This window comes from Diadema antillarum, unplaced genomic scaffold, assembly GCF_040938485.1.
Source record: "Diadema antillarum isolate AM-2024a unplaced genomic scaffold, OU_Dant_1.0 seq00000611_RagTag, whole genome shotgun sequence".
Lineage (NCBI taxonomy): Eukaryota > Metazoa > Echinodermata > Echinoidea > Diadematoida > Diadematidae > Diadema > Diadema antillarum.
This window is the reverse complement of record NW_027271536.1, coordinates 495,264-508,473: the sequence shown is the minus strand read 5'-3', so window position 1 is coordinate 508,473 and position 13,210 is coordinate 495,264. Positions and strand designations below refer to the sequence as shown.

Genomic DNA, 13,210 nt, shown 5'->3' with positions numbered 1-13,210 from the left:
GAGCTTTATTTAGTGATTTATACCAAATTGTCTGATTTCATGCATCAGTATGCATAAATTAGCATAATTTAGTGAAAATGATAATTTTTGAAAAAATTAACTTCATGGTATTTTAGATTACATCAGAGGCAATGCGCGTGCCGATCTTCGTCGCAATCGCGCGGTCGAACGGCCGACATCCGGAGGGGGGCCTGGGAGCCCCCCCCCCCCCTCTCCCCCCGGCTCTATCATCTACTTTAAATAGCCCGGCCTAGTTAGGGTTAAGCCTTCCTGCTGTAACCAATGGCGATATGTTAGCATCGTCGACGATTCCTTTTTATGAGGCTAATAATATGATCTATTAAAATGTTTTATTCATATTACAAGTATACACAAATTCATCCGCTAATGATAACAATACGAATGATGTTAGTGACCAATTACCAACCGTATGCAAGAAATTGCATTTCTGAAATACACTCCATCCTCGTGTATGAGGAAACTTGAGAAAACGTGAGGATCTATATCGCTTCTAATTTTGCTATTACACCAATACTAAATTTGGTTTTGGATGGACTGTAAATCTCAAATAATCCTCGTGTGATATCTTTAAAATGCAATGTATTTGCTGAATTTTACAAAGAAGATAAAAGATTCTGTAAATAACGAGATGAAAAATTCAAACGTTTGCTTCTATTCAGTTGAGTTGTGAACGATAAAGCGTGGTTTCACAGCCATTTGTGTGTATTTCACGCGGATATTTCCAGAAGAAATATCAGTTACACTTATGCGGTTACCATAATTTTTACTTCAGTGCTTATATGTGGTTTTGATGTTGACAAGTTGCGAACATGGTCACTGCAATGTATTGCCGTGGCAATTGTTGCACAGTGTCTTGCGATGCATGTGGGATACAATTTGTCTCTTGATACATGTCATCAATGATTCCAAGAACAGACCAATTTCCCTTCTGCGCTGATATAACCATGATGATTTTCCACAACTATTACGCACGTCTAAACTGAAAAACCATACTATAATAAACCTCTAAATCTCGATTTGTTCAATTTTCTCAATGCATTTACCTTGCATCTCATAACTGAATTCCTTTACCTGGTCTATTTGTCTCAGATATTTGATCATCATTTCATGCGATTCAGATATTGCACAATTCGTTAACTGGACTCAGCCGGCTCCTGTTCATCATGATCGATCACGTTGTCGTCGCCGTCGTCGACCTCATGGTTGCTATCGTCGTCGAAATCCTTCGCCCCAACCGAGATATGGTCTGAGCTATCGATGATTTGTGTTTGGACTTTCATTTCGTTTGCGGATTCCGTGACACAACCGTCGCCATCCTCGCGACTACAAAGTTCGGTTCCATCGTCAGCGACATCGTCAGCGACATCATCGCTGCTGTGTGTTCCGTCTAATTCAAGGTAGGTCGATACTTCCTCATCCCCTATCGACATGTGTTCATCAGTCGGACCTACTTCACTACTCTCTCCCGAGTGAGGGTCATAAGTTTCCATCAAGACACCTTGTTCAGTTTTCTCCTCATTCTGTGATTGCTTCTCCACGTCCACGTTGAGATCATTAGAAATGGATTTCTCGTTGTTCGTAGTAATATCGCCGTCCGGCGGCGAAGAGATTTGTGACTCGCGCAAACATTCTTCTGTAAGGCTCAATCCGGTGCTGTTGTCATCTCGTGGAGGATCGTCAACATGTGTAATCGTTTGTTCCTCATTATTTGAAGACTGAAGATTATTCGTCAATTCAATCTGGTCTGAGATTTCATCAGGATCTTGTAACGGTATCTTGGCCTCCGCTTTCTCGGTGTTTTCGGAGTCATCAACCAGATCAGATCGCCCGTTGAAGTCCATACAGTCGCCATCTCTATTCGCTTCTACGGTAGACTCTGCAGAGCATAAAACATCTGGTGTTGCATTAAGTGTGTGCTCATTCATTTGCGTTGTTTCTAGTGAAGGCCCTTCATCTATTTCAATGTTGTTTTTCGCGTTTTCCTGTTCAATTGGAGAGGAATCGTCAGCTGAGTTGATATCGCGTGCGTGATGGGTAGCAATGTTTTCTCCTGCTGTGTTATCTTGCCTCACAGCAAAGGTATCGTCAACTGAGTTTGCATCGCATACCTGAGGGGTACCAATGTCTTCTTCTGAGTTCTCGACTTTCTGTAACAAGCCATCAAAGTTTGAATTCAAATCAGACAATGATACTGTATTACCTATAGATGTGTGATCGTCAAACGCCATGAGATCAGCTTCCCAGCCAGGAACACGATGTAATTCCTCCGTCTCCTCGCTCTGCAATGGAGGTTCATCGTCTGTATGCTCGTGAGACGTCGTAGGATCTTGTCCCATGGAATCGCAGTCGTTTGTAACAGTTTCATCGGCTCCTTGATGAGAGTCAATTTTGGTGTCATCATGCGAAACCCTGTCTACGGGTCTGTTGTCGTTTTCTGTCGGACTGTCACTGATCGCACTAAAACTACTCAGCAAATCGCCACTACTCGATGATCCCCGATGGTCTATTGCTTCGGGATCATCTTTCTCCTCTGAGCAGATGTTGTCGTTAGCCTTTTCGTCGCTTTGCAATGTATGTCCTAAAGCCACGTTGAAACTTGGAGTTGATTCGTCCCCTATCGCCACAGAATTATCTCCTTCCAAAGAATGATATCCTTTCATTGTTTCAGTGTGATCGAATTTTTCTGTCCGTTCGTCGGTTGTCGACTGATCGTCAAAGTTTAGCTTATGCAACGTAGGTGCAAGCTCACTGAGAAGTTCCAATTTGTGACTGCCCAGTATCGAATCGTTTTCTGTCGCATTGTCACTGATCGCACTAAAACTACTCAGCAAATCGCCACTACTCGATGATCCCCGATGGTCTGTTGTTTCGGGATCACCTTTCTCCACCGAGCAGATGTTGTCGTTAGCCTTTTCTTCGCTTTGCAGTTGATGGCCTAATTCTTCGTTGAAACGTAGAGTTGATTCGTCCTCTCTCGCCACAGAATTATCTCCTTCCAAAGAATGATATGCGTTCATTGTTTCAGGATGATCGTATTTTTCTGTCCGTTCGTCGGTTGTCGACTGATCGTCAAAATTGAGCTTCTGCAACGTAGGTGCAAGCTCACTAAGAAGTTCAAATTTGTGACTGCCCAATATCGAATCGTTTATCATGTCTGAGAGATCATCCGTCTTTTCAAGAAATTTGGTATCTTCCCGTAGCTTGAAGTCGCTTGAAGGGAGATTCCCAAGAATTGCAGCTGGATTGGGATCAGGGTCAGAATTTTCCGATGCAGGATTGTGCCTCGTATTAGAGTGAGTCTCTTCACTCACGAAAGCAGCATTGTCGTACGCAAATTTGGTGTCTCTTATTCTTCCCTCACTTAGAGAACTGATCACCATTCCATCATGTCTTGTCAGTTCTCGATAGTCCTCTGATGGGATGTCTTTCATATCGTCCGGCGATAATTTGGTCACTTCCGGCGATGCACTTGCTTTCACGATCACATCACCCTCCAACCAATTGCCTGTGGTCACCCTAAAATCAGTTGGATGACCGCTTACACCGGTCGGTAGTTTCGAATCATCTGTGTGGGTTCCCTCAAGATGATGTTTGTCCATGGACTCGACATTTTTCTCTCCGGCTTTATTTTGCGATCGATCGCCAAGATCTACCAGGAGATCGGGCGATACACCGGCAGGTTCCATCGATATTTGATCATCCATGGCGTTGGATTGACGTTGTGCCTCCGCATAGGAATGCGCCCTTTGCGAATGGACACCATCCTCATGTCTAGTGGCATTCTCTGCTTCCTCCCTGACTTTGACGAGTCGATCAGAGGACTGTTCGTCGACTGTCTGGCGGCCTATCAATCTGAAATCACCCGTCATTTCCAATGGAGTGTCGGCTCTACCTGCTGAAACGCTAGATGTAATCGTCTCAACATTTTGCAAAGCTCTGCTACCCTCCTCGGTAGCACTGTGAGAGCTTACATCGTCTCTTTTCGCCACAGCGTTGTTCACTGAATGTAAGTTGCTATTTGTGTCCTGTTCCTTTCCAAACAAAACACTATCGCCTTTTTCGCTGCTTTGTGGCTCCTCCCGCATATCTATTCGGAATTCGTGAGGTTTACTTGATCCTTCCACTGCATGATCGCGATCAAGGAGATTTGACGTTTTCTGTTCGTTACATGGTCTCTTTTCTGATTTCACGTGTCCACTCGCAGTCTCCGATTCTACCCTGTAGCTAATGTCAGACGTCGATGCACTTTGACTCTTGGCAAATTGTGGTTTACCCGGATCATCACTAATACTCGGTGTCCGTAATTTAAAGAGTGATGTGTCCAGGAGCTCGTCCAAGGAAGTGTCAAAAGCGGGGTTAACAAAACTCGGCGATTGCGTCCCTTCGTCTGCTTCAGGTACCTTGCGCTGATCGGACGAATCCGATGTGATCGTATCGTTGCGTAGCCGGTCGTACTGATCGGTCTGACGTATCTTGTCTGTGTCCACAATCACGTCGGGCGGATGGTGCATTTGCATGTTTGGATGCGGCGTAGGCTCAACCTCAGTCGTTTCCTTCTGCTTTTGGGTTCTCCTGACGGCATCTTCCCAGGCTTCAGAGCTGCGAAACGTCGACACGTTGTCTTCTGACTCTTCGTCGTAGAGGTCATGACTAGTGGGAAAACGGAGACAAAAAGATGGAAGACGTGAAAACAGACGTAAAAGGAAACTGTTTAAACAAATCTCACATATGAATATCCAAATGCATTGTGCATTGTTAACTACTTAATATTTTTTTTACACGCAACACGACGTTGGTAACACATGAAAGTGACGTAACTGTAGGTCATCAGACACACTCATACACTCACACACAAATACAAATGGAAGGTAGTATTATCACATTTGGCAAGATCATACCAAATCATTTCATGAACGATTTGATTGACCGCAAATTAAACAAAGGCAACGGTAGTAAGAGATCGTGGATACAAAAATATCAAAGTGACAATCGGACTGGATCAACACGCAAGCTTGATTTCGATCGTAAGTAAAAGAAAAGCCGTGCCCTTAAATAGCACGTGAGCTTCGAGTTTCAGGCTATCAATATAAAGAGTGGATAATAAAGCGCCCAAACTCTTTGGTGCCTGATTTATGCAGAAATATAATAGGTACGCGTTGTTAGGTGTGTCATTCATAGGGGCATCCCCGACAATGAACTGTGGGTAAATGCGTGCGCTTTGTTAGATAACAGTACTTTTGAAAGCAAGAGAATGTTAACCAGAGGGGTAAAGATCTTACAATTCATGTGTAGAGGGAGACACAATGAAGAAATGTCACACCTCAATAGTACTTTTGTCTACAGGAGGCAACTGCAGAAAGTTCTCTCCCTGCATGTACACGACTACAGTCATTGAACAAATGCGATACAACAAGCCGCAAAGTATTGAGTCATCCTTCCCCCCCCTTCTTCTCCCAAGTGCCAAAAATCGTATAAAAAATGGAGCACTATCTGCCCTAACAAACGAAATGGCAGGAAGTATACCTCCGCTTTTTCCGATAACGGTAGTACCAGATACCGATGGCGACAGCGATTGCCCCGATGACGAGTACCACCACGACTACGGCGACCACGACTCCTGATAAGTTATATAAAAAAAAATAGATCATTGTCTTTTATTGTGTGAATAGACCGGTTTACTAATGCATCTTAATTGTATTCATACCTATTTAACTATCTTCTACTTTTCTTCTCTTCTCAAGGTTATTTTTTATTTGTGTGTGTTTGTGTGTGTGTATCTTTCATTTTGTGGTTATGAGGAAGAAACAAACAGACAAAACTTCCTGAGAAAGCAATTTTTCTAGACAGGTGGTAGATAAACAAGTTACTATGACTGCAATCAAAGAAACCCACGTTATGCCTTGAAGTATAAGAAGTCTTTTAAAGGTCATATCAAAGAATAATCACGCAAGATGGCATATTTGGATCTTCTTTGCGATTAGCTACAATTTTTCTCAGAAAAGTGAAATAGCGAAAAGTCAAGATGAAATAAGTAACACGTTTGTAGAAAAAGTGTGACCACAATACTTCATTGACTTTAATGCTGCTTTACCAGGGTTGTAGATACGCATAAACTGAACTTTCCGAAATGACCACCATTTCTCATTCTCGAAATGTTTTGGGAAGTTTGTCAAGACGTTGAATAATTGTCCTACTGTTTATCATTTAAAATCGATATATCATTTGCTATATGAAACGATTCATAATATCAATGATTGGAACAATTTCAATGATACAGAAAAAAAACTGCTTGAAAATAGATCCTGTCTTTCAGTAAACAAAGAGGGCGTTCTCAAGTCAAGTGCCGTTTATTGTAAGTCTGTTACTGCTGACCCTTTCTGTTCTCTGGGTGCTGAGTGGCACAGAAAACCCCAAAGCATTACACACACCATCCAAAGTCTCTGGCACATAACGGACTGATGGTTTGATTTCCACAAACGAATGTATGATTTTCAAGTAATTTGGTTAATTGCGTATAGGAAATTAGGGTTAACCGTTCGGTAACTTTTTGGACTAAACATGTACTTACTGACAATGATGTAAAATTCGTGCGCAATTTGACAGACAAATAACATGTACGACAGATTTTGGTGCGATGTTTTGCTGACCAGAAAAAAGGCGCCTTGATACGCACTAATGCCGTGTTCCGGACATATGCGCACTATAAGTGTGCCGTGCAAATTCATATATTTTCATTTCGTTTGCTCGCTTGCTCCTTGTAAGAAAACATGGGTGAGTTTGTGGAGTGTACCGCGTACTTGAAAATTATACAAACCTGTCTGAGGTGCAGGTGGTGCCGGCGTTGTCTGCGACGAGTCCGCCATGGTGGCACCCACGGCAGACGGGTGGGTGGAGACGCGTGAATGGCTGTGAGTTGCGAAAGGGGGTTGACGTATTCTGCAGGGGCAGTTACGTATAGCGTAACTATGACAACCATGGGCGGAGCTAACGGTGAACTAGTGGTCCATGCTGATGCAGATTTTAGGCGTCTAGGACCTGCACGTTATGTACCTAAATAATGATGTAATTAGAAATAAAAAATAATAAATGACAACGCCGTTCATTTCATCAGCAGACAAGGAAAGAATACAGCAAAATACTATGAGTTTTCCTTTTGTGCAATCGAATCACGCTGTACCGGATAGATTATGATCTGGCTACTGTCTTGCATACTGAAGCTCCATCCCCTGAAATGTGCATACTTAGTTAAAATGATTGAAAGAATCTCTAAGGTGGACTTTCACTTTCTCAGTTTCCGGTAAAAAAAAAACCAAACAAACAAACAAACAAAACACGAAAATGTTTGTGCGACATGAATTGATGAGCGACCCCCCCCCCCCTCCATTTTCCCTGACCCAGTCATAAGGAAGATAATAGGCATTGCTCAATTTGCATAGACGTCTTCATTCAGAAATAGCATGCCTGTGGTAGCTATGGAAACTAGTCGCTTCTAGAATGTCGAACTGAGTAGTTAACGTTATCCTTGTGTGTGTGTGTGTGTGTGTGTGTGTGTGTGTGTGTGTGTGTGTATTTTCGTTCTGTTTCATGTTGTCTTTATTTGAAAGAAATCCCCTGTCATATAGTATATACTCACAGCAACATGAGTGAAGGGAGTCCACTCATTTACACCGAGCTAATCCGATGATAGACGAAGGGAATATCTCTTGTCCCGATATTCACCGATGTTTGGCCGACGAGACGAGCAAAAAATCTTGATAAGTGGCGTCAGACTGTTTGGAAATCGACGACAGAGGGCGATAGACAGTTAAATGGTACCGTCGTCAAACTGATGTGAGGTTCATTATGACGTGAGATGGAATTAAGTAGCATTCTCTTCGAACTGCAGGTAGAATAGGCGTCTGTGGAAAATAAAAGAGGAGAAATGAGAAATAAAATAGTGATGTGCGTAACGGTTTTCACAGTATTGTTGAGAGCTGGTAGTCTCGAGGGAGCTTTAAAAGTTCAGGAAGTACTTATTATATAATTATACCATTATTTTTGCAATGTCTTCGCACGGTGCATAGAGAAGAAATTAAAGTCATACACACTCGATGTATGAAAATAACAACAATGTGGCCGCTTTTTAGCCCTTACAGCATCTTCAGGGCTTGCAGTACTTCTCTTCTAAAGGGTCATGACTCTATCCTTACCCCTATCTTACCAGGCACTCAGTTTTTATACCTGGATGAAGAGGTTAACAGGTTAACAGGTTAACATGGGATGAAAGGGACTTGACGTTAACCCCTTGACTCCAAAATGCAGTATCCCTTACACGATTCTGTGCATTAAATACCCGTTCCAGCAAGAAGTGAGTGAAGAAGTCTTGAGTACGAGTTCGAGCCCTCAACTGTTATGCAATTCCGTGTGGAAGCATTTCACCCACGACACTCTCCAAAATGTAAAGTTCCTTGCAGATATACGACCCTCCAATCCATGCCGTCATTTAGACTTCTCACTTCGCATTCGCATTTGGTTTATTCGAACTACATCACATTGTCTTTTCTCTTTGTTCGAGAACGATCACCATTACTGTCTATGTGAAGCCGAAAAATCCACAAGTGCGGCAATGTATCATTCATTTCAGCTATGCAAATGTGTTTCGAGCGTGTCATGCTGTACTGAAGGCTGCATTGTACATGTTTTTACTCAGCGCCGACTGCCTGTGGGTATGAGTGCGAAACAATAGCGTTTTGTAGGTACATCTGGGATGGAGTTAAACAAAGAGCATTCCTTTATGTTCTGATATATTTGATCGCATTTAAGTCTGTGTAGACAAATAAATGTAAAAATGCAATTCCAATGGCCCCTTTCATAAATGAATACACGAAAATGATGCTTGTGCTAGTTTTCGCAAAGTTCATGGACTGCGCTGGGGTGCACTGACGTGTGCGTAAACCCTTCAAATCTTTTTGATTTTTCGTTCTACGAAAGCTTATTAAAACGATTGTTCCCCTTTCTGTTTGATACAAGAGGGAAGACTTCCAAGTGGTAATGTTGTACACAAACAATACAAAATACATGTTGCTCCATACTCTTGATATCTAAAACGCTATTTGAAAAGTTTGAAGCGCTTACACTGAAACGGCCATATCAGCAGAAACAAAATGTCGGGCAAAGTTTAGATAACGCCATCCAATTAGAGTGTATGTAGTTGCAAATTTACAGCTAATTCATCTACCCCAAATATTTCTGAATGTTAAAACACATGTTGAGTGTTTAGGCATATCTCTCACGTTTCTGGTTCTATTTGTTTTTCCCTAGCTCCCCACCCCCCGTTTCTTTATCCTAAGACATTCCCTACGCGTCCTACCATCTGACCATTAAATCAGATTAACAGCTCAGACATTTGTATTAAGCGTTTCCTGCGATTTGTATTACTACCATTACATCGACTGAGAACGGAAGTTGCGGGGAATTAAAAGTTGTATAGCCCCTTTTGTCACATGACACTCGAAAGATAATCACAGTTCTTGTTGTCCATACACGATATGATAGGAAAAACTATGTTACTGTGTAATTCTAACCGAATTCAATCTCGTGTGCTATACGACGGAGAAACTGCGTTTGTAGGATAACGAAATTGTGAATTGTTCAGTCAGTGTATGTCTTGAGAATTAAATTGGAAGCTATTAGTTAACTCAGGACGTCGTCATTTGTGTTCTGACCCTGCCTTCGTGTTAACCACTGTGTATGATTTTCGTACGGTTTATTTTGAAAATGGTTGAAAATTCACCGAACTGAAGCGAGCACCAAACTCGAAGTCCAAATATGAGCTCTCTGGTAATAATTTCGTACTGAATGCAAACAATGTCAAGCCTTGCTAAAGATGCATGAAGAATACTGAACTTTCGCATTGCTCGTGTTGATGTACAAGTATATTATATTTTCCTTCATGCATATGTTCCAATGACAGTTCGTCGGATTTTGATTGATTGCCTTCCTGTGTTTTGTTTGCGTATGCGTGTGTGTGTGTGTGTGTGTGTGTGTGCATGTGCGTGTATATGTTTTATGATAAAGACATAAACACCATGAAAACATAAAAACGGCTGGAGATCCACACTATCCCCAGCTCGTTCCAAGTACACGCTGTACATACAGCTGTGCGTCTATAGACGATACGAAGACAAAAAAACAAAAAACAAAACAAAAAACAAAAACAAAAAAATATTGGAGCCAAAGGATCCCTGTTCGGAAAATCTTGACATTCTTGCACGGATGTTACAGTGATCGGTGTGTAATCCTCTTCATGAGACTAGTCGCTCTGGTTAGGCATTGTGTTCGGCCTTGCATCATGGGATTGCCGGATAAAGCGATGACAAAAACAAGATCTCCCACACGTTGCGCTCAGCTTAGACGGTCGAAAATCGCTCGATTTTTCATTCAACGGAAGGCGAAAAAATAGTGCACTAAATGTTGCTTTCATATACAGAATATGTTTTTTACTTTTCAAAGTTTATCTAAAAATATTCACTACGTCTGGGATCGAGCGGTCCATTCCTGACATAATTTTACGCTTTCAGAAAGCTTTTATTTTTGACTCTACTTGGGGGCATTTCATGAAACATTTTTGTCCGACAACTTGTCGGACAAATTTGCTCTCAGCCAATCAGATGCAAGGATTTCAGTAGCTTTTAACATTTTGTCAGACGAAATATCTGACAAAACGCTTCATGAAAGGCCCCCCCAGGTCATCACTTTCCCTGTGAAGATGTTGCTCCGTACTCTCTCAATTTACACACAAAGCAAACGGAAACGGTAAAACGGCAATGATCATGACAGAATGTAAAACTTACATTGATATAATAGCAAGAATGTCCCCCTGTAAGGGGCGACTTGATTAAGAAAAATAGCACCTTCGCGCCTTCGTGAGTTTCAACGTGTCGCCTCCCAACCATCGGGTCCTACGCAAGGTGTTATGGGTCTTCAGCGGCTGCGCGTTCCATCACGTCGCCGACTCGCTACACGTTCAAGCTGCCGGGGAATCGGATCGTCTGCTCGTCCAACAAACTAACCACAAAAGATGCTCATCTAACTCCACTGGAAGCCGCTGTCTCGACAGGTTAACACTTGTTGGTGTTCCCTCTACCTTTGCCTACCTTGATGAGATGAGACCGTAATCCGATGTCTTGAGGGTTTTTACGAGGCTACAGCTTCTTTAAGTCATAATCGGCAGAGTCCTAGAGAAGAAACTGATTGCTTCGCATTCCTTTGCAGCTTATAAGATTGCAGCAGACGGACAGTAAACAGGTCCGTACTCAAGTGACATAATGATAATTACTGAGTCGATATTTATTGATCGCAAGAACACCAGACATATTTTAGCAGGTAATGTTCCCCATGCTAATCCCCAGTAATATCAAAATGTCCATACGTAAACTTCATTTTTACATCCTTTAACATTGACTCGGTAAATATCAGTAACCGTGGTAACTAGCGCCATGTGGACCGGCTGAAATTCGTCCGTTAAATAAAGTGTGGTTGAGTATAATTTGTCATCTCTGTGAATCTCATGTTACTATGTACATTTACCATTAAGTTTGATAGAAAGTGGAGTCAACAGTGGAACTAACAAGGGGGTACTCGTTACTTATACCAAGACTTGGGAAGGGAATTTAGGATTGGATAAGATCTTGAGGGAATGTGTTGTGGATTTGGGTTCATCATCGAGGTTGCGAGCACAGAGTTATGATGAGAAACCGGATTAGACGAGCTGAAAGTATATCAAACAACTTCAGAATAAAAGCAAACTCACGTAATACTGTAGCCTGTCAGTTGCACTGTATACGTTTATCATAGTTGTTGGCATGTATAAATAGGGCTCAAAGTTGGATATCTCCAGGAAATTAGTTATGATAGAATATGGATCTATTTACTCAAGGGGGTCATGCAAACACGTGTTATCTCATTAATGAAAGGAAGGCATTCAAACGATTGGGGCAGAAGGGGCATTGTTGGTTAAACGTCTTGTCCAAGGGTGTGAGCAACGAACAGGTTTCGAACTTTGGATGCACACTTGTAGGGCCATATAGGTCTTTAATATAATCGGTTACACGGTGATGGCAAAGGTACGGATAATCATGGTGCTGTACAATATAGATTAAAAGGATTTTCCCCTGAACATAGGCATATGTTGATGCAGTGAGTGCAAATCATTAGTGAAACCCTTTGTGAAAATCTGATGAAAGCTGGACAACTGTTAAAAAGATTACGAATGTTCTTACAGTTTGGGTAATTCCATATCCTGTTGTAGCTGATGATACCCTCTCTAGATAATTTTGAACTCTGCAGGTATTTCAAACGGAAGAATCGAGTGAATATTGATAAGATTTGTTTACTCTTTCATGCTTACGAGTGTCAATGAGGATATTGTCCTTCTTGATTGGTTGAAAATGTTCTGTCGTGGAGAATAAGAAAAAATGACGCACATCGAGAAGTTATTATCGATGACACGTCTTATCATACGGTAAAAAAATGGAAAATTTAAGAAGAATTTCAACTGAGTTATTGCTTTTAAAATTGATTCCATGAATGCATTTCTTCTTTTATTTTTTACTTTTGTCGTATCATATAAGTCTGCACAGGCTATATGTTTCCACGTGTTATATCATTCCTTGGGCGGTATTACCAGCTTGTAGGCATTCTCTTTTCTGTAAAAGGTTTCTCAGCTGGACAGTGGCTACCTATTCATGTCGACATGCGGCTACACAATGCAGGGATGTATACTCAGTCCCCTGGTATTCGTCGAATCGCCGACGTGTTGATAATCAGTTTAAAGAGGCTTAACGGACGGTGTCTATTTGAACGAAGGTATTATAGAGAGAGAGAGGGCTCAAGAACGTGAAGACATATTGACAGCACACACTACCTTGAATGGAACAGTCCCGAATATTCCTATTATTTGTTCCTCTCGCGATATTTTTGTTTGACGCGACATTCCTACAAAGTCCAAATGTCGTCTTGGTTGAATAGCGCGCGCTACAGTTCCCTGTCGTCTGCAGAATGAATAGTCGTGGGAGGGTCCCTACATAAAGACAAAAAATGTACCCCATGGGAAAAAAACACAAAGATTGAAGAATACAAGGTGACAAAGGGAACTATGATCGAGGGAAGTTTGGAGCGAAATCAAACAAATCTTAAAGATATTAACACT

At 41.8% G+C, this 13,210-nt stretch overlaps 1 protein-coding gene across 1 annotated transcript; it reads right to left on the bottom strand.

Annotated features, from left to right (window-relative positions):
* Positions 1-261: 261 nt before the first annotated feature.
* Positions 262-8,302, bottom strand: LOC139735938 (uncharacterized). The gene is made up of 4 exons (XM_071646692.1): positions 7,655-8,302; positions 6,836-7,071; positions 5,545-5,638; positions 262-4,671 (listed from the first exon to the last, which is right to left on the bottom strand). Exons 2-4 carry the CDS (start codon positions 6,882-6,884, stop codon positions 1,155-1,157), a joined length of 3,660 nt encoding a protein of 1,219 aa, XP_071502793.1. The 5' UTR covers positions 6,885-7,071; positions 7,655-8,302; the 3' UTR covers positions 262-1,154.
* Positions 8,303-13,210: the final 4,908 nt, after the last annotated feature.